This window comes from Melozone crissalis, unplaced genomic scaffold (assembly GCF_028551555.1).
Source record: "Melozone crissalis strain CALT ecotype California unplaced genomic scaffold, PUWL_Pcris_2 ptg000002l_1, whole genome shotgun sequence".
Lineage (NCBI taxonomy): Eukaryota > Metazoa > Chordata > Aves > Passeriformes > Passerellidae > Melozone > Melozone crissalis.
In genome coordinates, this window is record NW_026535780.1 from 1,552,054 (window position 1) to 1,573,857 (window position 21,804).

General features: G+C 44.2%; 1 protein-coding gene across 15 annotated transcripts in view; it reads right to left on the minus strand.

Moving 5' to 3' along the window:
• Positions 1-21,804, minus strand: part of ADGRB1 (adhesion G protein-coupled receptor B1) — a 289,741-nt gene that overhangs the window by 129,215 nt on the left and 138,722 nt on the right. For 13 of the 15 annotated variants that reach the window (XM_054284587.1, XM_054284840.1, XM_054285165.1 and 10 more), the window contains 9 exons: positions 19,751-19,915; positions 17,187-17,360; positions 13,461-13,625; positions 11,052-11,216; positions 7,559-7,660; positions 5,463-5,569; positions 4,516-4,710; positions 3,440-3,508; positions 144-252 (listed from right to left, as the gene is read on the minus strand). In XM_054284587.1, coding sequence (XP_054140562.1) covers positions 144-252; positions 3,440-3,508; positions 4,516-4,710; positions 5,463-5,569; positions 7,559-7,660; positions 11,052-11,216; positions 13,461-13,625; positions 17,187-17,360; positions 19,751-19,915 — 1,251 coding nt within the window. The remainder of the gene's footprint in view (positions 1-143; positions 253-3,439; positions 3,509-4,515; positions 4,711-5,462; positions 5,570-7,558; positions 7,661-11,051; positions 11,217-13,460; positions 13,626-17,186; positions 17,361-19,750; positions 19,916-21,804) is intronic. The other 2 variants (XM_054284671.1, XM_054285525.1) reach the window with 1 other exon arrangement.

Below are 21,804 nucleotides of genomic sequence, written 5' to 3' on the forward strand. Positions count from 1 at the left end.
TCTTCCCCCAGACCTTTTAATATCCCACCAGCTGCTGCCTCCCCTCCTTCCTTCTCTCCCCGCAGCCCAGGTTATCCATATTGCACAGTAATTAACAGCTTTTGGGGGTTTCTTCCCAATGTGGGGAGTGCCAGTGAACTCACCCAGATTGTCCGTGACTTGGTAGGAATCCCGGAAATCTTTCATGCGGAAGCCGATGACATCAATGAAATCCTCCACGAGCCTGAACAGCTCCTTGGCATTTGGCCCTATCTGCAAAGAGAGGCAGAATTTGGAGTGGATCAGATCCTAACGAGAGCAGCAGGAGCTTCTCTGCAGGCAAAGGTTTCTGCCCTCACACGTGAACTGGGAGCATATGCTGGGTATAATGGACTATTATGGAGCTGTGGAGAAGGAGGACTGGGAAATCACAAGAGGAAGCCCAGAAAAAGAAAAAAAAAGAAAAAAGAAGAAAAAAAAGAAGAAGAAAAAGAAAAAGAAAAAGAAAAAGAAAAAGGGAAAGAGAAAGAAAAATTATATAGTTACACTCAGATTGATAGAACTTAGGGTGGAGGCCAAAATTTTAAACAAAAGGAAATATTGGAGACCCTCTGGAGAACAGAATAATCTACCCGTTTCCTTTCATAAAATCATAGAAATGCAGAATGGTGTGGGTTGGAAGGGACCTTAGAGATCATCTCATTCCAACTCCCTCTATTGAAAACAACCACACCAAAGGACAATTGTGGTCTAATGTTGAATCCCAGGCAGCCTGATTTTCTCCTTTCCTGTTTTGTTGTCAGGATCTCACTCTCTGAATCAAGTTCTTGGTCCTGGGCTGTCCTGGAGTTTCTCTGTCTCATTTCTTTCCTATTTTTTCTCCATTGATAAAAACATTGGCAGTGACTCTTCTTTACCTGTACTTTGCCAACTTAAGACAGAACTGTTAAACAATAACCAGTTTTCCAGTGACAGATTCCATAAACTATAATCCGCTTCAAACAAGCCCTGCTGACTACCTGCCCTCTCCTCAAAGCACGTTTGCCCACAGGAGCTTAGCAACTGCCACGAGAAGCTGAATAAAAGCAGTTCAGCTCTTCTTTTCCTTTTCCACCACTTTCATGTTTTTTTCAGTTCCTCACCATAATCCAGACATTCTGAGGTGGCTGAGTGAGCTGGAGGGACGTCTGGGGACAAATAGGATGGGAAGGAGGCAGGAGGAAGGCTGGGCCATGGAGAGTGTGGGCAAGGAGCACAGGGGTGGCCATGCATGTCTCTGTCTCTCTGTCTATCCAAGGAACCTTGGTAAGACTAAAACTGTCTCAGGATGAGATTAAAAAGTCCTGCCAGTACAGCAGGTGTGCACAGAAGGAGGAGAACTGAGTGAGGATGCTATTTTTAGCTGCACACTTTTATATTCCATTACAGATTGAAATCACAAGGTCAAACCAAATCCAGGCTGCACTGGATGCTGCATTTTAGGTTTTACCATATAATGGCCGACAAAGCCTCTTTAAAAATCATTGTAGCCCTTCTCTGAATACCTTTATGGGATGTTTTAGTTTTTATTTTCCTGGAACAGTATCTTTCTGCCTGGGGGATCACAGGGAATTGGAATGTGTGACTGCAATGAAGTTGGGTTTATTTTTAATGAGCAAATTGGGAGCCAAAGTCTTTGTTTTAAAATAATTGGTCAATCTTATAAAATGCAGGATGTGATCCAGCAGTTTTAAGGGAGAAGCACAGAGACTGCTAAAACCTCTGCTGGCATCTGTTCACGGAGATTTCTGTGTCCTAAAGTCATGGTTGGGCTGTCAGCTCAATTCCCACTAAAATACAGACCAGGAAAACATTCTCCCCGTGATGTTCCCAATCCATGTGTAGGTCATGGTGGTGTGGCCTGTGCTTCCTGGAGGTGCAGAGAGCAGATTGCACAGGGAGAGCCACTGGGAACAAAGTGCCACACAGAGTGAGCTGTTTTTAAGGGAATCAACAGGGTTTCCCTGTTGTCATGACAACTTGACAGTCTCCTCTGCTCAGTGCTGAAACACCTACAGGCACCTGGAGTATTTGGCCAAAGAATCACAGATTCAGGGTATGGTTTTGTTTGGAAGGGGCCTCTAAGACTGTGTGGCCCAACCCACTTGCTCAAGCAGGGCCACTTTGCCCAGGACCATGTGCAGATTCTTTATTCCACCCAGAGCCAGACCATGTCACCCTCATCCAAATTCAACAGGAAAGCACAAGATATCAGGGAGAAGAGAAAGAGAAAGAGAAAGAGAAAGAGAAAGAGAAAGAGAAAGAGAAAGAGAAAGAGAAAGAGAAGGAGAAGGAGAAGGAGAAGGAGAAGGAGAAGAGAAGAGAAGAGAAGAGAAGAGAAGAGAAGAGAAGAGAAGAGAAGAGAGAGAAGAGGAGAAGGTTGCTCAGCTCCTGACAGAGTTGCTGTTGCATGATGGAAATGTTTTTGAGAGTCCCTGTCTCATCTTCTGGACTTTCAACAATTGTCTTTTTCACAATTGCCAGCACTTGTTAAAAAGTTTTTCCCAGAGGACATTCCTGTTTGGTGTGAAGATAACTGGACTCTGGTGTTGCTTTGTGTGTTGGGTGATTTTTTTTTTCTGGATTATTTGCTGGTTCCAGATCTTTTCGAGGAATTTTGCAGGAGCAACAGCTCACAAAAAGAATGTTAAAAGGACACAGGAATGTTGTGACACAACTCCACAACAGAGAGCTCAAATAGGGCACACAAATCTAGAGCCAAATAAGACACAGAAAGAAAAAACAACAACACCAGCCCCTAATACTCGAGAATTCAGCTACAGAATTGTTCATAGGATCTTAGAATTGCCTGGTTTGGAAGGGACTGAATGTTCATCTAATTCCAAGCTCTTGCCATAGGCAAGGACACTTCTTACATCTTGCTCAAAGCCCCATCCAACCTGGCTTTGAACACAGGAATGAGGAGCTCAGGACTCAGCAGGATCCCTAACCTTGATAGGAGAGAAATAAAACACAACTGAACCCAGAAGCTCAGAGAAATAAAGCAAAACACAACTGAACCCAGAAGCTCAGCCAAGCAGACCCCAGCTCTGAAAACCCCTCCAGTCCTACATCTTTTCAGCTAGGTAATCAAAGCTACATGATCCCACTTCTTTATCTTAGCAAGAGGAAAGAGTGGAATTACAGAAAGACATCAAGATTTCCAACTCCCAGCTAAGTCTGACCCTTGAAATTCATGCCAAATTCGGCTTGCACCACCAGCATTTCACTGTTCTTCATGCAGAGAGTCTGGCTCAGAGCTGAGATCCTGTGGCTCCCTGAGTTACTCCTTTAATGTGACTCAGCCTGGAACTAAGCTCTTCTTAGGAGGTCATGTAGATGCTTGGAAATTCCCCTCCTCATGGCTTAACCCTGTGCTGAAAGCCTCTTTATCCCCAGGGAAGGTGCTGAAGGTTCATACCAGCTGAGCTTCCTCCCATTTTTCCCGGTTTTCCTCTGACAAAATGTTGCTGATGATCTGGACGAAGTTCTGGAAAAGGGAGAAAAGAGAGGACAGGAGAGATTGTTATGCAAGCATAGCCCAGGCTGGGAAGGTCACATGAGATTTAAAGATGCTCCAAAAGTGTTCCCATGATCCCATTCCCAAAAGGTTCCAGAGCATTTCACAGGTCTCCAAGGATGTAAATGGCAAAAAAAGTTTTAATAAGACTTTTTTCCCAACAATTTCACTTTAACTACTGTATCTTCTAAGGCATTGGATTGGGAATAGGTCTTGCATCCATTACTGATGATTTTTAAGGACAGATATGGTAAATATTTGACAGAAACTGGTTAAAACCAGATGATCTTCCATTGCATAAATACTTACATATCTTTTTTTTTCTATTATTTCTGCTGTTTACAGTATATGGAAACCTCAGGATCCCCTTTAGCTTGTGACCAGGCAGGAGATACAGAGATGGATCAAGAGGGAGCTGTCCATGGTAGGACCTTTGCAGCTCACAATGAGAAGGAAGGAGACAGGAAATTTAAAACTATTGATTTTTTTTTTCTCCAGTTTTACTACTCTCTGCAGTTCCTGCAGGATCAGTTTAATGTTTCAAGTCATGAGGTGATGACCCATCCCAAGGGTGTATCTGGTAGCTGCTGGATATAGAGAAAGAAACCACGATGATATTTCCCTACATTAGCACCCCAGTACCCAATGCCACAGGATCATTTTACCTCAAGTCATTAGCCTGAAATCCCTACCAAATAATGTTCTCATATCCATTAGGCTCTGCAGTGAAGTGCTATCATGTTGAAATTGTTCAGAGTGACCTTGGCTTTTAAGTTCTCAGTTTATAAACCAAGGAAGAACCGCCTTGAAATAAGAGTTTGTTAATACAGAAAGGCATTTACATTGGGAAAAATATTAATCTGATTTTCCTCAGCACTGTATCAGCTACGATCAGTGTCTGTAATCAAACATGGAACCCTGAGCATGGACACCTCTCTAAGCCAGCCTTGGGCTCCAGGAAAGGCAGCTGGGCTCACCTGCACATCCCCAGAAGTCGGGCTGTGGTAAGCCCTACGGAAGATCTCTGTCATGTTCCTGAGTACATCCATGGTGGACAGCAGGTCCCCACTGTAGCTGGTCCCATCCTGGGAGATTTCCACAAGGTTCTGGAGCACATCTGACAGCCCGTCTCCCATCAGCCCACGCTGAGCTTTGGCAAGGTGTTCCCTGGTCTGAGAAACAGAAAAGAAATGCTAGGAACACTTTTAGGGACAGTCAAAGTCGAGTTAATGAGCTCGGTGAAGGAATTGCCAGGGGAAGGTTTTTGACCTCCCTCACAATTCATAGTGCAGATCAGATGAATCTGACAATCTTTGCTGGCCTGAGAGCCTCTGGTATTTTTAAAATTATAGAAAAGAGTGATATCTTCTAAATTATCTTCCAAGTGCCTCTAAAATGACTGAGAACTGAATTTTTCTCTTTTGCCCACAAAGAAGAAATTGTCCCACTACAAAGTTTCTTCTGTTCATAGCCTAACAGAATATTTTTGCCCCAAAAATCTTGTTTTCTTACAATCAATTTGGAACTATTTTATGACAGATTATACCTTACCATGAACAGGAGATATCAGTTCTCCTAAAGGTGGCAGGAGACCAGCAGAAATTCCTCATTACAATGAATTTATGATTAACAAAAATTAAGATGCTTATTTAAAAGTGATGCAGCCACAGTTATAGTTAATGACAATGTGATCTGAAAGGTCTGGAAAAACCCAGGTTCTGCCAAGCTGGATATTAAAATATCCTGAAAGGAACTATCTCTTGTCCATGGAGTGCCCATGCATCACAAGGTAGGCAGAAAAAACAAGATAAAATCAAGGTAGAACTGGAAACTCTTTTTTCCCCTCTTTTTTTTGTAACTGTAGCCATGCAACAATCATTGGGGAGGATCCTAAACCTGCAGAGCTGAGCAGGGGCTGCCTTACCATCATCTGTATGTTCCTGTAATCAATAGAAACACACTTGATGTATGTTGGAGGCTCCCAGTAAGCGATGCCTTCTTCATCTAAGATGCATCTTCGAAGGATCAGCCCTGGAAGAATGAAAGAAACAAATATGGGAGTGAGGACAGGATGAAAGGCCAAACATTCAAACATTTGTCATGAGTAGGAAGTCATGGGACAAGAGGACACACCTTCAAGTTGTGCCAGGGAAGATTTGGGATGGATATTAAGGAAAAATTCTTCACTGAAAGGGTGGCCAAGCACCAGAACAAATTGACCAGAGAAGTGGTGGAATCACCATCCATGGAAGTGTTCAAAACAGGTGTAGATGTGGCATTTGAGGATGTGGTTTAGTGGTGGATCTGGAAGTGCTGAGTTAATGGTTGGACCTGAGGATCTCAGAGGTCTTTTCCAACCTTGAGGATTTGATGGAGATCACCCAGAACTGGTCAGTGCACCAATTCAGACTCAGCTACCAGCACAAAGGGCATCAGAGGCACCTGCAGATGTCTGAACAAGCCTTTAGGGAGGATTATCTTTATTTCCTTCTCCTGCCTTTTACTACTGTAGAACAGCAGAAGGAACTGGGCAGGAAAGCAAAAATTAACAAATTGAACGTGGCTAGTCAGGGTGAAGAGAAGCTTTCTTCTGCTGTAGTGGCAGCATTTTTCCTGGTTTGGGAAGCCCCACGAGCCTCCCCAGGTGGTTTGGTCTGGTACTTGCAACTAAAGCAGGGCTTGTGCTGCCCACGCAGCCTGGAGGGGAATAAACACCCAAAAGCACCAGTTTTGCATCAGCTGAAAGTCTCTGAAAGCTGCTTCCAGTCCTCCCCCAGGCCTCCCTCAGCTCCAATCCACAGAGGGGTTTGCAGTGATAATCACATGCCTTGTGATGTGGAGGAACACATATCAGAGAGGAGGAAAGGGAGAGGGATCACCCTGTTCCAGCCATCATGATGCCATTTGCAAAGTCTCTGAGGGTCAGGTTTGCTGGGTCTGCAGTCCTTTTGCTGCTGCCAAATGATTCAGTGACCTTTCTTTGGGCACAGCCCTTCTAAACAGCACTAGGGATGACACTGACTGTCCCAGCTGAGTCAAAGAGAGCTGTCTGTACCCAACCCTCTCCCTCAAACAAAATAAAACCTTTACACATTATTGACACTGCTGCCACTATTTCTGTTCCTTCCTGGCAGTGAGGAACGTCCAGCTGAGGACAAATCCCACCACCAGCATTGCTCCTGGAGCCTTCTCTTCACTACCTTCCACTCCTGTGGCCACAGGTAACACCTGGATGCCCATATCCTTTTACTTTACACCAAAACAATCTGACCTTCAACTTGAGTGCTCAAAGAAATTTTTAGAGAGGTGCTGAGGTTTCCAAGTGTAAGTGGACAACAGAATTCAGATTTCCTGAATTTTTAGTGCGGCAGTTGAATGTCAGGAAGGATACCACAAAGAGGTTAAAATTGTTTGTGAACAAAACTGATGCCAATCATTTGCACGTGAGAAGACCATGACTCTAAAATTTAGTTTTGAATCTCACATTTATAAATTATTAATTATTACATTTACAAAAGAATATATTATTGGGGCTGCTCAGGTATATTAATTTCAAATAAACACAGATTTAATTTTTGCTTGACAACCCCTTTAAGTTTTATTATGCATTGCCACATATAGAAAACTGAATGTCCTTGAGTTCTGAATGAAAAGAACAAAATAATGGACAAATATGTCTCATACAGCAGCTGCTTTTATGGGCACTGGAAAGAACTGCAACACCCAAATCCAGAGGAGCCTAAAGTTCTACCTGCTCTGCAAAGCTTTTTGTAGATAATGGAGGGAACGTATCCCAGTGTTCCTTAATTTCAAACTTTCCACAGGATGGATGGAAACCACCTCACATTATCCAGTAGCAACTAAGATGTTTGTGCTTTCACAGCAAAAACAGAAACCCAGACGGAGTTAATTTAACCATGGACAAAGGGAGGGAAGTCCACACGCCTGTCCTGTCTAGGACACAAAGGATGAAGGATCCCCTGATGAGGGGCCACCTGCCCACCATGCAGTCACCCTTACCAGTGGCATTGCGGGGACACCGGACGGCGGCAGCATCCCCGGCTGGCGTCTCCTTCCAAACCACGGGGCCAAGACTCTCCTCATCACAGATTTCATGGGGCTCTGCCAGGAGAGAAAAACTCTGTTGGTAAAGCATCCTCCTCAGCAAGGACATGGGAAAGGGAAGTATGGGAGCATGGTCTGTGAGCCAGGAGGTTGGAGCTGCACTCCCAGCTCTGCCGGTGCTTAGTCCCTCACAAAGTCACTTCACCTCTCTGGAATTTGTTCTGCCTGTCTCAAAATTGGGCATTCATCCACACCAAGGATTAGCTCACTAGAATCCATGGGAAAGTCCACTCACATCCTTGCCTTGCCTTGGGGCAGTTCTTTGCAAGAAAACTGCTGTTGCTACCCTCTACTAAAGAGTTTTATTCCTTAATTTTTAATGGGCAGATCTTTTGTGAATGAGCTCCATGACTCCACACTCTACCTCTGCCATCCCTCAGGGTCATCACCTTCAGTGTTGGATGTATCTAAAATGAGGCTTGGCACGAATCCGTGGATTAAGAATGAAGGAAAGAACAAGCAAATGAAAAGACAAGATAGACACATCCCCTGGGTGGTCTTCATTCTGACTACTTCCATCTTGTGCACAAAATAGAGCAGATCTGAGCCCCACAACTTGGAACTGCATCAGAAGCTCATTTCCAAACACTGCTACAGAGCTCAGGAGCCTGCAGAAATGTGTTTTGAGACATCACAGAAAAAAAAAAAAATCATTGGAAGGATGGTTTTGGAAGCTTCTGTCTGTGGGTGGAGCTGAGTCGGTCCTGGAGTTGGTGGGATCTGGGAGAAAAACATTCACTACAGGAGGTTTTTGTGCTGAAAAACTCATTATTTACAACATGTAAAGCAGAGAGAGCCATGAGGATGGTGTTAAAGCTATTTGTCACTCCTGAGGGAGGGAAGGAGAAAAAAACTTGATTTAATAGTTTCTGATTACAGTTTTTATTCATTGTGCATTTTACATTATTCAATGTAAAACTTCCAACACAAAGGAAGCTGAGTTTGTGCCTGCAGCTGGTCAGGAGGTGTCCCACTGCTGCTCTGGGACTACCCAGGGACAACCTGGCTGTGGGGAGAGCTCAAACCTAAATTATGGGCATGGCAAGTCCTGCTTCTTTGAAGAACTCCTAGAGGACCCAGCAAGCTGCCTGCACATCACTGCTCCTGCAGGCAGGCTCCAAGACTGCCCCAAACCCCAGCTGCAGTTCAAAGATGAATTCCTCCCCAGTAGACACTGGGAATGAATAAGCTGAATTCTCTGCCTGGAAACAGATGCTCCTTCCCCTGGTTTAAAGTTCCCTTGTGAGTAATCACTATTGTGATGGAGCTCCGGAGGGCAGCGGGACCCCAGCTGTGCTCTGCACATGAGCAGGGCTCATCCCTGAGCCAACAGCTCGTGGCTTCTGCAGATAAGCCAGAACAGGGGTGGAAAGGAGGCAGTTTCATTTCCAGCCTGCTGACATGGAGCTGTGGGGCAGAGAGATTGAATAACCCAGTTGTGACAGCACTTGGTTACCCACAGAGCCTGTCCCAGAGCAGGGAGATGATTTCCAAACTCTTGTCTCTGTGCTTTGTTAATAGTCACAGATTGTCCCATGGTTCACAGGAGGGTTCTGGGGTGTGGAAGGTTCCAGCACCCTCAGCTACAAAGCAGAAGAGCACATTAAAAAGCAGAGAGGGAGAATGTTCACATGTCTTCTCCCCTTTTCTCCCCTGCTGGCCTGTCAAAACTTCCTGGTCTCGTCACCCCTGCAGTGTCCCTGGGGACCACTGAGGGATGCTGTGGATCAGAGATGCTCTTTAAAAATACACTGATTGGAGTTGTCTTGCCAGTGAGCACAGGAGAAATTCCCAGGCCAGGAGAGAATCCTTTCCTTTTTTCTTCCTTTTTTTTAATTTTTGATGTTGCTTCACAACAAAATCCCTTTTACCAGAGTAACCTATTTGCACTTGGAGATTTTAATAACTAACCCAATTAAGTTCAATTCTTCTGCTCAAATCGAATCATGCCAGCAGGTGATGCTTTCTGCAGAACAAATTGAGCAGGTTTATTTTTAGCCTCTGATGTTTTCCCCACCTTTTCCTTCCCTTGCAAATTAACAACTGCAGCGAGACCCTTCTGGCTGTGAACCCTGGCAGGACCCCGTGCCTGAGACTTGCCTTTTTCCTTTTGAGCACTGCACAGGCATCAACCCCTGCGGAAAGAGAAGAAAAGATCGGGCTTGTTCTGCCAGGGCCCCAGCTGGCACACACTGAAGCTGAACTAAATCTGCCTCACTCTGTAGACACCACCAGACAACCCGGTGCTAAGATTTTCTGTGGCGAGGGAGAGCTTTGTGGCAGAGTTAGAAGAGATTCTCACACGCCACTGCTAATTGAGAGGCACAGCTTGTGAGGAGAGGTGATGCCTTTCATTAAGAGCGTAGCTGGAAAGAGTGACAAGGCTGTCACACAGCTTCTTTCTCTGTCATCTCCGAGCTGAACGTGCTGGAACTTCCATGCTGAAGTCCTTTGGCTTTCATCTCTTTGTCTTCAGCACTTTGTGAGGGAGTCTGAGGCGTTGGCTTGGCCTCCATGTGGAAGATCTGCCCCCAGGTACTCCTGCATGAAAACTGCTGCCTCCTGTCCTTTAGGGAGATGCCCCTTTCCAGTAGGGGGATACTGGCCATGAGAATCTCTCCTGTCTCTCACTGAGCTGCTCTGACAATTAATTACCCTTTCAGTCAAAGCTCATGGCCTGTTACAATCTATGCAATCTGACTGCAAACATCACACATTGATTCCCCACCAGCAATTTCACCAGGCCCTTCAACTCAGATTGAGGAAGAAAGCAGAAATGGTGGGCAGGACTTTTTTTTGTTCTGTATAGTCTGAGAGGTAGACAGAACATTCCCACTTGGAAGTGTTCATTCCAGCTTAATTTTCACATCCAAACCCAGGTTTTCAACTGCCTACAGCTCACTCACCCTCTATTCAGCTTTTACACTCTGCAGGAGGATAAGATTTGGGTAAAGCTCTGGCAGATGCAGACACATCCTTTTCTTAAAAATTTCTACTGGTGTGAAGGCTTCCCAGAGGTAAAGGGTGGGAAACCTGTGCAGCATCCTCAGCACTCAAGAGCTTCATAGATTTGAGACTCTGATACCAGTTTTTGCTACCAAACAGTTTCTCTTTTCCTCTTGTAACTCTATGGCAATGAAAAGATGAAACCACCAAGGCAGGGCTGGTGGGATTGACCAAATATTCACTAAAACCAACACAGTTGCACTGGATTCTGCAGCAGTTAAATCAAGACCTTGAACCCGGGTCATGGGTAAGATTTTTATCAGGTTACAACCCTTTGTAGCATTCAGATTTCTGACAAATGACATGGAAGCCATTCCCAAAATCCAAAATTCCAAAATTCTGCCTCATTCAAAGGAAAGCACAAGGGCTCTGGGGTACATACCAGGACATTTTCTGTCATTGCACTGCTTGTACTCCTCCTTGGGACCCTGGCAAGTCTCCCCACCGAAGAAGGGGCCGTAGCACACCCGGTCACGTCTCTGAGTGCCACCTCCACATGTGGCGGTGCAGCTGCCCCACACTCCCCAGGCCTGCCACTTCCCATCCACTGAAAACAAAAAAAAAAAAAAGGAGGAAAAAGAGGAGAAACAGCCTGTTATGTCCCAAACATCACCTGAACAGAAGGAATCAAGATCCAAAGGTGAGCAGAGGAACACAGGGTGTGTAGGGCAGGGTTTGGTAGGAAGGGAGATCTCCTGCTTTGGATCTTGGTTTGATCCCTAACAGACATAAATCATTGCTCCCATTCCCATCCCATCAGTCCAAGGGTGGTTTTGTGTTCTTCTCAGCACCTCCATGCTCTGCAAAAGCAGCCCTATCTCTTTCCTCAGGCTGAGATTTGGGGCTCTGCTCCTGAACGCTCTTCCCATGGGCAGGGATTTAAACTGGCAGCCACATCTGCCAGGCCAGTTCCACATCTGGAGTTCAGTGGGAATCTGCAATGCATGTGTGAAAATGGGCCTTCCCAGAGAAGATCTGGCTCAGGGATTTAGAGAGACCAGCAGGGAAAAAAAACATGAGGAGACCTCAAATAAACCTCCCTCTAGCTGTTTCCATTGCACTGATGCTTCATGTGCCTTGGAAAAAGGTTGGGGATGTTGTCTCATTCCATTGTATCTTCTCCCAGCATCTTTCCAGATCCAGTGGAAATGTGACTTCTTTTATGTTAAAAATGACATTTATCAAAATTCTGCTTCTTTTACATTTACAATGGCATTTATCAAAGCACCATAAAAATGTTAATCAGCCCTCACAACAAGCCTGCAAGGTAGGGAAACATTCTCCTCTGCTGTGCCACAAGCCACAACAACTCAGTGACAGAACTAGAACAGGACCTAAGTGTGCTCTTTACTACTTGGGCTTATTAATTTTGAGTTACCACATCATCTTGGGTTAAATAATTCCTTTTGGGAGGGCAGGAGATCCATGTCTGCTCCAAGAAGTAGACAAAAATTACCAAATAAGAGGGGCAGCACAAAATCCTGGTGCTTTATTTAGTGATATTTTATGCAGTGGAAAGTATGACCTGAGTTACTTTGACAGGTAACTCTAAAATCAGTGAGACAAGGTTGTCTTAAAAATGGTCTGTGAAGCCCGTTTTTGTCTTTAAAGATTTCCCTAAGTTGCAAAGCAAGAGTGAGATTCCTAAACATCAAAACCTACTTGAGACCATGTAGGAAAATCCAACACTTCTGTTAAATACTGCAGATAATGGTGCTATCAGAGTGTAAAGGGATCCTCTGAAGAAATAGGTAGAATAATTCCAGTAGGAATTATTATTATTACTGTTGTTATTATTATTGCTGTTATTGCTGTCATTACTATTAAGTCACATGTGAGTGAAGTGACAAATCTTACACAGACATGAACAAAGGCTTTATTGTGACAGACCTTTCTCACTGATAAAGTTTAAAGCTGAGATACAATGGACGATCCCCCATTTGCTTGAAATATGACTGGGAACATTGAAATGGCAGGAGGAGAGGAACAAAACAAAAAGAGGAGGGAAGCTGAAGCCCTGTGGAGGCAAGGGAAGGGTATCATTGATATTTTCAGGGGAGTTTTTTAAGCTCATGCTGAAAAGCTGATATCTAAGGTTAGAAAGACACATTCCCTGTGGGCAATCACTCACCTCTCTGGGGTCTCCTGAAACATTTGCCAATGGATTTTGGCTGGCATATGTTGGAACTTTGGATACTAAAAGTTTTGAGTTTTTTGTCTCAAGGGGCACAGATTCCTGCTTTATAACAGTAGCTAATCCTTCTTCTTCACCTTGTTCTTCGTGGGTTTGGGTGGTATTTTATAATTAGAAAAGTCCACATTGCAGACTTCAGGTAATTATTGGTTAAAAGTGAAAATACTTTAAATATAATTTCTTAATTAAATAGTTTAACCTTAACAAACCTTATAGAAAAAGATAGTTAACCATTTTATAGCTAGTTAGTGGAATGCTGTAAAACTCACAACTTGTAAGACTGTAATATAAGCTATTATTATATGTATCATATTTATATTATATAATTATAAGCTATAATATAGATTATAAGAAATCTATAATGTAATATAGATTATAAGAAATAATAAGCATTTAAATCTGAGCATGAAATACTGTCTTGAACACTTTTAATCCCAACCTTAACAATAAACAAAACAGAAACCAAAAACCAACAGGCACGGTCTGTTGGAATGATCCAGATGTGCCAGAACGGGCTCAAGTCTTCCTCAAATATACACTTTACTGGGATTGCAGAGGAAGACGGGCCAAGAGGAAGGAGAAGTCGTTGTCACCCACCGGGGCACTGGCGCAGGAAGCAGTCGCGGGTCTCCACCCAGTGTCCCTGGCACTCGGCTCCGCCGTAGGAGGGCCCGTTGCACTCCCGTGTCCGCTGCTGGGTCCCGTTGGAGCAGGAAGCGGAGCACGAGCTCCAGCTCGACCATTCGTTCCAGTTGCCGTCCACTGAGTGGCCCAAAGAAAGAAAACGAGCGGAATGTGAACACCTTTCCCTCTGGGAAGAGCTGCGTGGTGAGAGCTGCTGGCCTTTGCTGAGCAGGGAGCGAGGAGGGGAGATCAAACCAGAGCCACAGAGCTTCAAGGAGGGCAGAGATTATAAAAAAAAAAGTTCGGGTGACTGTGACAACAGGGATTCTTGGGATCCTCTAAAGCCTCCAAGAGTCCCACAGGATGCAAGTAACATTTTAATGTGCGGTAACATTTTAATGTTCCGCACTCCACGTAATACCATAGAAGTTGAAATTGTTGATATTCCGACATGAAAGTCCAAACTAATAACGTTGCCAATCACAACACAACATCACACCAGACAGTGTGGCTCATGTTTTCACTAAACACTTTGAAGGGAACACTACATTACTGTGACATTTCCTATTTGGAGCCATCAGCACTTTTTTAAGGGACCCATTTTTCAGCAGAGCAGTGCATGAATCTGTGGAGAGTGAACTTTCTCAAGCATGCAAATTCCTGTTTTTCATTAAAGCACAGCCAGAAACTTGAATCACAGTGTTATTGACAGGAATCCACCACTCCATGGCTGGGAAATGTGGAAGCAAAGGTGTGCTCCAACAGAGGACTGGGAACAGGGCGAGTGTGTGTGGTCAATGTACTTCTCTCACAGCTGAATTAACTCTGACAGGCTGGAGATGTTTCACCCAGCAGTGTCTTTGATAATTAAATAGAGGAGGGAGGGACAAGGAAGATGATAGGGATGGGGTTGGAGAGAAACAGGAATACATCTTATTATCATGGTATGGACTGAAGCATTCCCCAGTGTGGTGGTTACACCCTCATTGGTCCCTGATCAACAGATCCATCACCCAGTCTGCTCTTCCTGAAGTATTTTTCTCATTAACAGTGGTCATCATGCTCTGTTTAGATCTAATTAGCTGCTAGATCTCACTTGGGAAAAACAACCTGAATCTCTGAAAAGTCTGAATTCTGGCTTAAATCACATTGCAGCTCGTTTTTTGTTGGTTTGTTTTTTTGTGTTTTTTTTTTGTTTTGTTTTGTTTTGTTTTTGCTTTGCTTCTCTGTCCAAGAAAAATAAGTACCAACTGGTCCCCCATGTAATCTGCAAGGAATTGATCAGCCCTGTGTAATCCCTATTGCAATTGAGAAGTTTTTGTTTGCAAACTCCGTTAAAAAAAAAATGTTAAAAGCATCCAAATGAGCAACTGCTGTTAACTCAAGGGGGATCACAAGGTGTGCAAAATCAGGCAGGCATAAATGCATCTCCAAAAGGTGCTTGTTTTTAACAATCCAACCATTTATGTTTTTATTGTGCATAAATTCAAGGCTTTGTACCAGTGCCTATCAATCCCAACAAGGGAAAATGTGAAACACAGTGTTTGACAGGTGATTATTCTTTGGAAATGATCCAAAACTCCACCAAGTAGGTCCTACCAGGTATAAATTAGTGTGGCATTTCTGACTGAAGGCTGTGCTGTTAAGTTTCAATGGACTGATCATAAAATCATGGAATCATGGGATGGCATGGGTTGGAAAGGTAAAGATCATTTAATTCTACTCCCCTTGCACTATCCCAGGTTTCTCCAAGCCCTGTCCAACCTGGCCTTGAACACTTCCAGGGATGGGGCAGGTGCAGCTTCTCTGGCCTCATCACCTTCACAGGGAAGAATTTCTTTCTAATAATGATGCTGCCTGCCCCTCATAAACATTTCCCTGAGTTGGCAAAGCGAGACTGCATTCACCACATTCAATGACATTTACCAAAAAACTGCATTTATCAAAAAAAAAGATTTGCAGTTTTCCAACACCCTCCCTGCTGCTGATGATTGGCAGCTTATCAGGAGAGCAAGCATTTGGAGATGGCAAAATAAAGGAGTCAAATTCATAATTTGGTCGTTCAGCAGGGAATTGGGAACAGGTAATTTCCTTGTAGTTATTCATAAGTTGTAATTTCAGAAACGTTTTTAAAAAAGAGGAAACAAGGGTGGCTGTGCTGCCCCTCCAGGCACCTTGCACTGATGCAAAGATGCTTCTTGGTCAGGATGCTGAGGGGTTCCCATCACAGCAACTGCCAAGGACTGCTTGGTGCCATGGTCACACCACAGTGCGAGTCTCTCAAAAATGTTCATTTTGTGGTGAAGGCATTGTTTTCCTTCTTTTTCCCTTTTCCAAGGCCTTGGGGCCAAGCCTGTGGCCTAGGACGTGGGGCCTACCCTGCTCCTCCACATCTCAGGAGGAACAAAGGCCCTGTTGTCCCTGCAGCAGAGCATTTTTATCAACTGTAGCCACAAATCCTCGGAGCAGGGTGGTAATAAACACTGAGAGTGTCTGGGGTGTCAAACACCCATTGTTGTGCTTCAATGATTCCCCCAACGCCGCTCTCATTTGGCGCTGCCAATTCGCTGATTGCCTTTGTGGCACTAATTAGAGCTGAAGCCTTGCAGTTGGGCTGCTTGTCTTTTCCACTGCTGTTTCGGTCCCGTATTTATTTGTATTTAAATTAATTATGGATCAATGTTAACTCAGGGTATGCTTTATTGCCCAAGCAATGCCAGCTCTGACTTCTTAAATTTGTCTTTTTATGACAGAGTCAATTTGGTGTCTGGGAGGTTCTTATTCCAAGTAGAGTCTTCTGGACAGCAGCCAAATATCCAAGGATAGTTACTTGGAGTGAAAACTCGATGGGAAATGCCAGGAGACTTCTCACTGTTTTCACAAAGTTCTTATCCCTCCCACAATCCCTCTCCTCCTCCGGGGACATAATAATGTCTCATAATGATTCTCATTAAACTGGAAAAATGTCAGTTGACATTATCCAGGGATGGGGAGGGAGTTTTGGGGAGCTCGCTTGTGTACAGATTGTGTTCACCAGGATACCCAGAGTTAAATTAAGGGGGATTCTGCTGTAAACCCAGGGCCTGTCAGAGGAAAGAAACCTCTGGAGCATAAGTGGATTTCCAGGTGGTAAAAGCAATTTCACCTTGAGGTTCTTTCTGATGCTTCAAAGCAAAACTTGAGGAGAGGAATTTGGAAGTGAAATTCAGGAGCAGGGAAAAGATAAAAAGATTAAATTTGGCATGGGAGGCCATTAGGAGTCTCTTAGTTTATCTCACCACCCAGAGCAGGATCAGCCACAAAGAAAACTTGCATTTATACAGAATTAATGCACAGAGAAGTAAAACTATTAATTAATTCCAGAACAAAAGACCCAGTCAGGCAAAATAACTTTAAACCATTCAGTGGGGAGTAAGGTGAGAAGCTTAAGATGGTCTTGGAAATAGGAGTGGCAGCCAAATCCAACCTATGTAAGGTGTCCTCTGCAAGAGACCACACAGGGCAAACCTGAACCTGAGACATCTCTGAGCTGAACAACCCCAGAAAACACCTCTGGGTTGCTTCTTCCATGAAACCTTTCCTCAGGATCCTCCTTGGGGTAGTTCAGAATTTTGCTGGAGTCAGTTCAGACCTTAATGTGCCGTGTGAGGGACACCGAGCTGGGGAGACCTGCTGGAGGGGAGCTTTCAGATCTGTCACTGTCCCTACCTGGGCAGAGAGCGATGTTGCAGAACTTGGTTTGTTTCTCCGGGCCCTCGCAGGGGTTCCCACCAAACTGGGGGGGTTTGCAGGTGCGAGTCCGGTCCCTGTAGCCTCTCCCACAGGTGGAAGAGCACAGGCTCCATGGAGACCACTCGTCCCAGGTGCCATGCACTGCAAGGGAAGCAGAAGAAGTGACTTTTCTTTCCCACAGGAGGCCTGAGGAAGTGAGGGAGCCTACAGGGCACATCTTCTTCCCACCCAGAATGAGCAGCGTGTGGGAAGCTGGAGAACAAACCAGCCCAAAATGTGCAAGAGGAACATCAAGTAATTTCTTATGCTTTGCTATCAACACCAAGTGTCTGCTGCTTTCCAGTCTTTGAAATAAACCAAAATGCACTTTTAGCTGATCCTAATTTTTCAGAACTTTGAGTCAATGGGGCATTTTTTAAGCAAAAGATGGATTTAGCTAGAAAGGAATAAAACCCCACTACCCTTAGGGAAGCATCATCACTATCATTTTGTTGCTTCTTTTTTCCCCCCCTCCCTACATTTTCTCATCGAATCCTCAAAGACTACAACATTTTAAGGCTTTCAGAAAAGCTGCAGTCTGTCTACTGATTATTATCATAGGTCAGTAACACCTCAGAGGCAAAGTTAGGGAGACCTGGAAGGGTAAAATGGAAGGGGCAACATCCTCCAACAGTGCTCAGGACATCACTGGTAGCTCCTGGAATTAGACATCTAATTGATTTTAATCCAATCTAATTAGCCTTCTAATCTATATTAATCTAATCTTCTCCAGTCTAATCTAATCTAATCTGGCCAAGTTATTTATGGAATTTTAGTCACTATGATCTCCAGAGGCCAAATGTTATAAGAATGCACTGATCTCTCTAAAGAGACTTCATCCCTTCCAGCTTTACCAGAGAAGCTAATGCCAAATCAATAATCCTTCAGAAAAATAAGAAAAACAAATAAACAGGGACTTTTCTGGTCCTTCATCAGTTGTTAATAGTGATTGATGCCCCAGTTTCAGGAAAGGGGGTTAAAAACTAATTCTCACCAGGCATCTTGCATGATAAGAGATAACCAGAGGAGGAAACACAGGAAGGAACATGGATGATGATTTCACCATGGATGGTGGTTTCACCATCATAGAATTGTTTCTGAACAAAGATATTACTGGTCAGGAGAAATGAATAACATTCTTAACAGCAAAATTCTTCAAAATAATCATAGAAACCTAGAATGGTTTGGGTTGGAGGTGACCTCAAAATTCATCTCCTTCCAAATCCCTGGCATGAGCAGAAACAGCTTCCTTAATCCCAGGCTGCTCCAAGCCCTGTCCAACCTGGCCCTGGACAATTCCAGGGATGGGGCAGCCACAGCTTCTCTGGGCACCCTGTGCCAGGTCCTCACCACCCTGGGAGGATTTTCACTCACCACAGGGGAGGATTTTTTCCTAATATTCAATCTAAACCTACTCCCTTTCAATTTGAAGCCATTCCCCCTTGTCCTGTCACTAAATGCCCTTTTTAAAAGCCCCTCTCCATCTTTCTTGTAGGCTCCAGTCTCCTCAGAAGAGCCTACAAGAAAGATGGAGAGGGACTTTCATTTTTTTACCAAAATTTTTTTTTTCACCAAAATTGTTCCTGACCTGGAAATGCCCCAAAAGCAGGTGCCCATCTTGTGGTGCTTGGTCTATCAAGAGTCTCTGTATGAGGCATTAAGGCATGAAGAGAAGGATCAGGGAATAAAAACCATCTCCCTCCAAGAACTGCAGAATCATAGAATGGTTTGGAATGGAAAGGAACTGAAAGATTATTGTAATATTCTTGCTTGATGTCTGGGAGGAATGATGAGGAGGACTCCATCTTATCAGAAGGCTAATTTATTACTTTATTATACTATATTATATTAAATAATGCTATACTATACTAAAAATACAAAAAAAACTTACTAAATACTAAAAAATAATAACAAAAACACATGACTCTTTCCAGTCTCAACACAGCTTGGCCCTAATTGGCCAGTGAGTCACAACAACTCACACTAGAGTCCAATCAAGTAATCACTTTAAGTAAACAATTTTCAAACACATTCTACATGAGCAAAACACAAGAGAAGCAAATGAAATAAAAACTGTTTTTCTTTTATCTGAGGCCTTTTGCTGCCTTTCAGCTTCCCAGGAGAAAAAACCCTAAGGAAAAAAATTCATGTTTAGAGAATGTGAATGCCGCAAAAGATCATCAAGTTCCAGCCACTTTCCACTGTCCCAGGTTGCTCCAAGCCCCATCCAACCTAGCCTTGGACACTTCCAGGGATGGAGAAGCCACAGCTTCTCTGGGAATCTGTACCAGCGCCTCCCCAAAATATCACAGTGGAGACACCACAGGTGGCACTATCCCAGTTGGTCCAAGCCCCATCCAACCCAACCTTGGACACTTCCAGGGATGGAGAAACCACAGCTTCTCTGGGCAACCTGTGCCAGGGCCCTCCTGAAATATCACAGTGGGGACACCACAGGTAGCCAATCTCCCTCCCCTGCTGGCCACCAATACCTGGGCACACGGCAGAGTTGTTGCACTGTCTCTGCTCCCGGAGAGGGCCGCTGCACTGGGTGCTGTAGGAAGACGAAACGCAGAACCTGGTCCTGGTCTGCCAGCCCTCCCCGCAGGTGGTTGAGCACACGCTCCATGGGGACCACTCCTCTGCTGCTGGGTCACCTGGGGGGTTGGAACACAAAGTGAGGATCTTTGGCATCCTTGCATGTCCAGGGAAGAGATTTCCAAGTGACGCTCGGCTGGCTGTGGGATCTGTGAGGCTGCAATGTGTCCTGCAGGTGGGGTGAAAGATGGGTGGGAGGGTGTGAGGGCATTGGGGAGAAAATGTGAGATTGAGAATGGGCTAAAGGGGTTTTTTGGGAACTGTGTAGAGCTGTAGGACACACACATGAAAAAAAAAATTAAGGAAAAGGATGCTATGGAAGCATCAGGTCATTGGGAAGGGCAAACTCCACCACTGAAGGTGATGGAGCCACTCCAGAACATTGTGAGCTGGGATAGGGAACCTCCATTTAGAGATTGTACCAACAGAGATTAGACAGAGTATATGTATCCATAAACTGTCCACTTTTAAGTGTTCAACCCCTTTTCCTGCCTTCACACAAACTGGCAGAGGAGGAGCTGACAAAGTAGAAGGTGATGGTGCCTAAGAAGGGCCAGCTGATGAAACCCCCTGAAGTTTTCTTGGAATCTCCTCTACCTGTGGAGATCTGCTGTGAGCATGTGACACAGAACAAGGATGACTCCTCCAGGGCATCACACAGTCCCTATCAACTGCTAATCTGATGGAGCAGCATTGGAAAAGCAACTAAAAATATCCCATTGATGGGGGTGAAAAGCACTGAGATGTATTCCCTTTGTCACTAATATTCCTGCTGGGGCTGTTTCAGCAGCCGCAACCTCCAAATAAGTCACCCTAAGAGCAGGGAAAGGATGATTTTCCATTAGTTTTCACAGTCAATATTCTATCCCTTGAAGAAAAATGCTTTTCTTCCCCATATGGAAACAAAAACTGGCTCTGTTCTATTTAACCAAGCCATGCATTGTTTGGGTTTTCGTATTTTTCATGGATTGCTAATAATTACACATAATAAACCTGGAATGTAGCATTTGGTATGTATAGAACACAGTCATATGGCAAAAAATAAACACCAGCATAACAGAGGGGCAACCCCTTCTCATGACAAATTCTTCAGAACCTCAGACTGCCCTGTGTCTCATCGCAAAAGGATGCACTTGGGAAACTGTGGATGACATGAAGGATCACAGCACTGGTAAATATGACTCCAAGGGCCATCCAGGTAGCTTGGATGTGCTACCCCACACCACCACCCCATTCCCTAAAAAAGCTGGGCAGAGGATGTTGCATTAAATTTTGTGTCTGCAACATGGAGAAGGAAAGAGACTCTGCAGTTGGAGATCTCAGTGAGGGTTATAAACCAGCTGCATGAAAATGTCAGAGCAGGAACTGTGGTGGGGACTGTAAAAGTTGGTGACCACCAAATTTCCCAATATTGCCTAAAACTGTTCGCGTCTGGGTTTTTCCTCGGGGTAGTATATTTATTTAAAATTTATTCATATTTATATTTATATTTATTTACTACTGTTTTCCACATGCAATGAAATTTCAAGCATTTGTGGCTCTCATCAATCTGCTCTTTGGGATTTTTTGGGTATTTATCCGTGTTGTTTGCTTTGTGTCATGCTTTTTAGCACATCTGCTTTGAATGTCTCCTGTCATTCCGGCAGCTGGGAATTAAAAATACACCCACTGAATGAAGCCTGTTGAATTAATATGTGTTGAGGGGGAAAAGTATAGAGGAAAACCTGTCTTTGCTGTAAAATTAACATTTGTTGTCTGGACACAGAAAGAGGTGGAGGTGAGGATCAATCTTTCTTTTCCCTGCCTCATCTGCGCCGTTGCAATGATTATCATGAGATGCAACTGCTGTTGTTCATTAAGCCAAAGTTGCTCAAGAATGTTTCCTTTTGTGTTTTATTTCATTATTCTGCCCAGTTGGCTCCAGTTAGATGAAAGTTATGGGCCACTG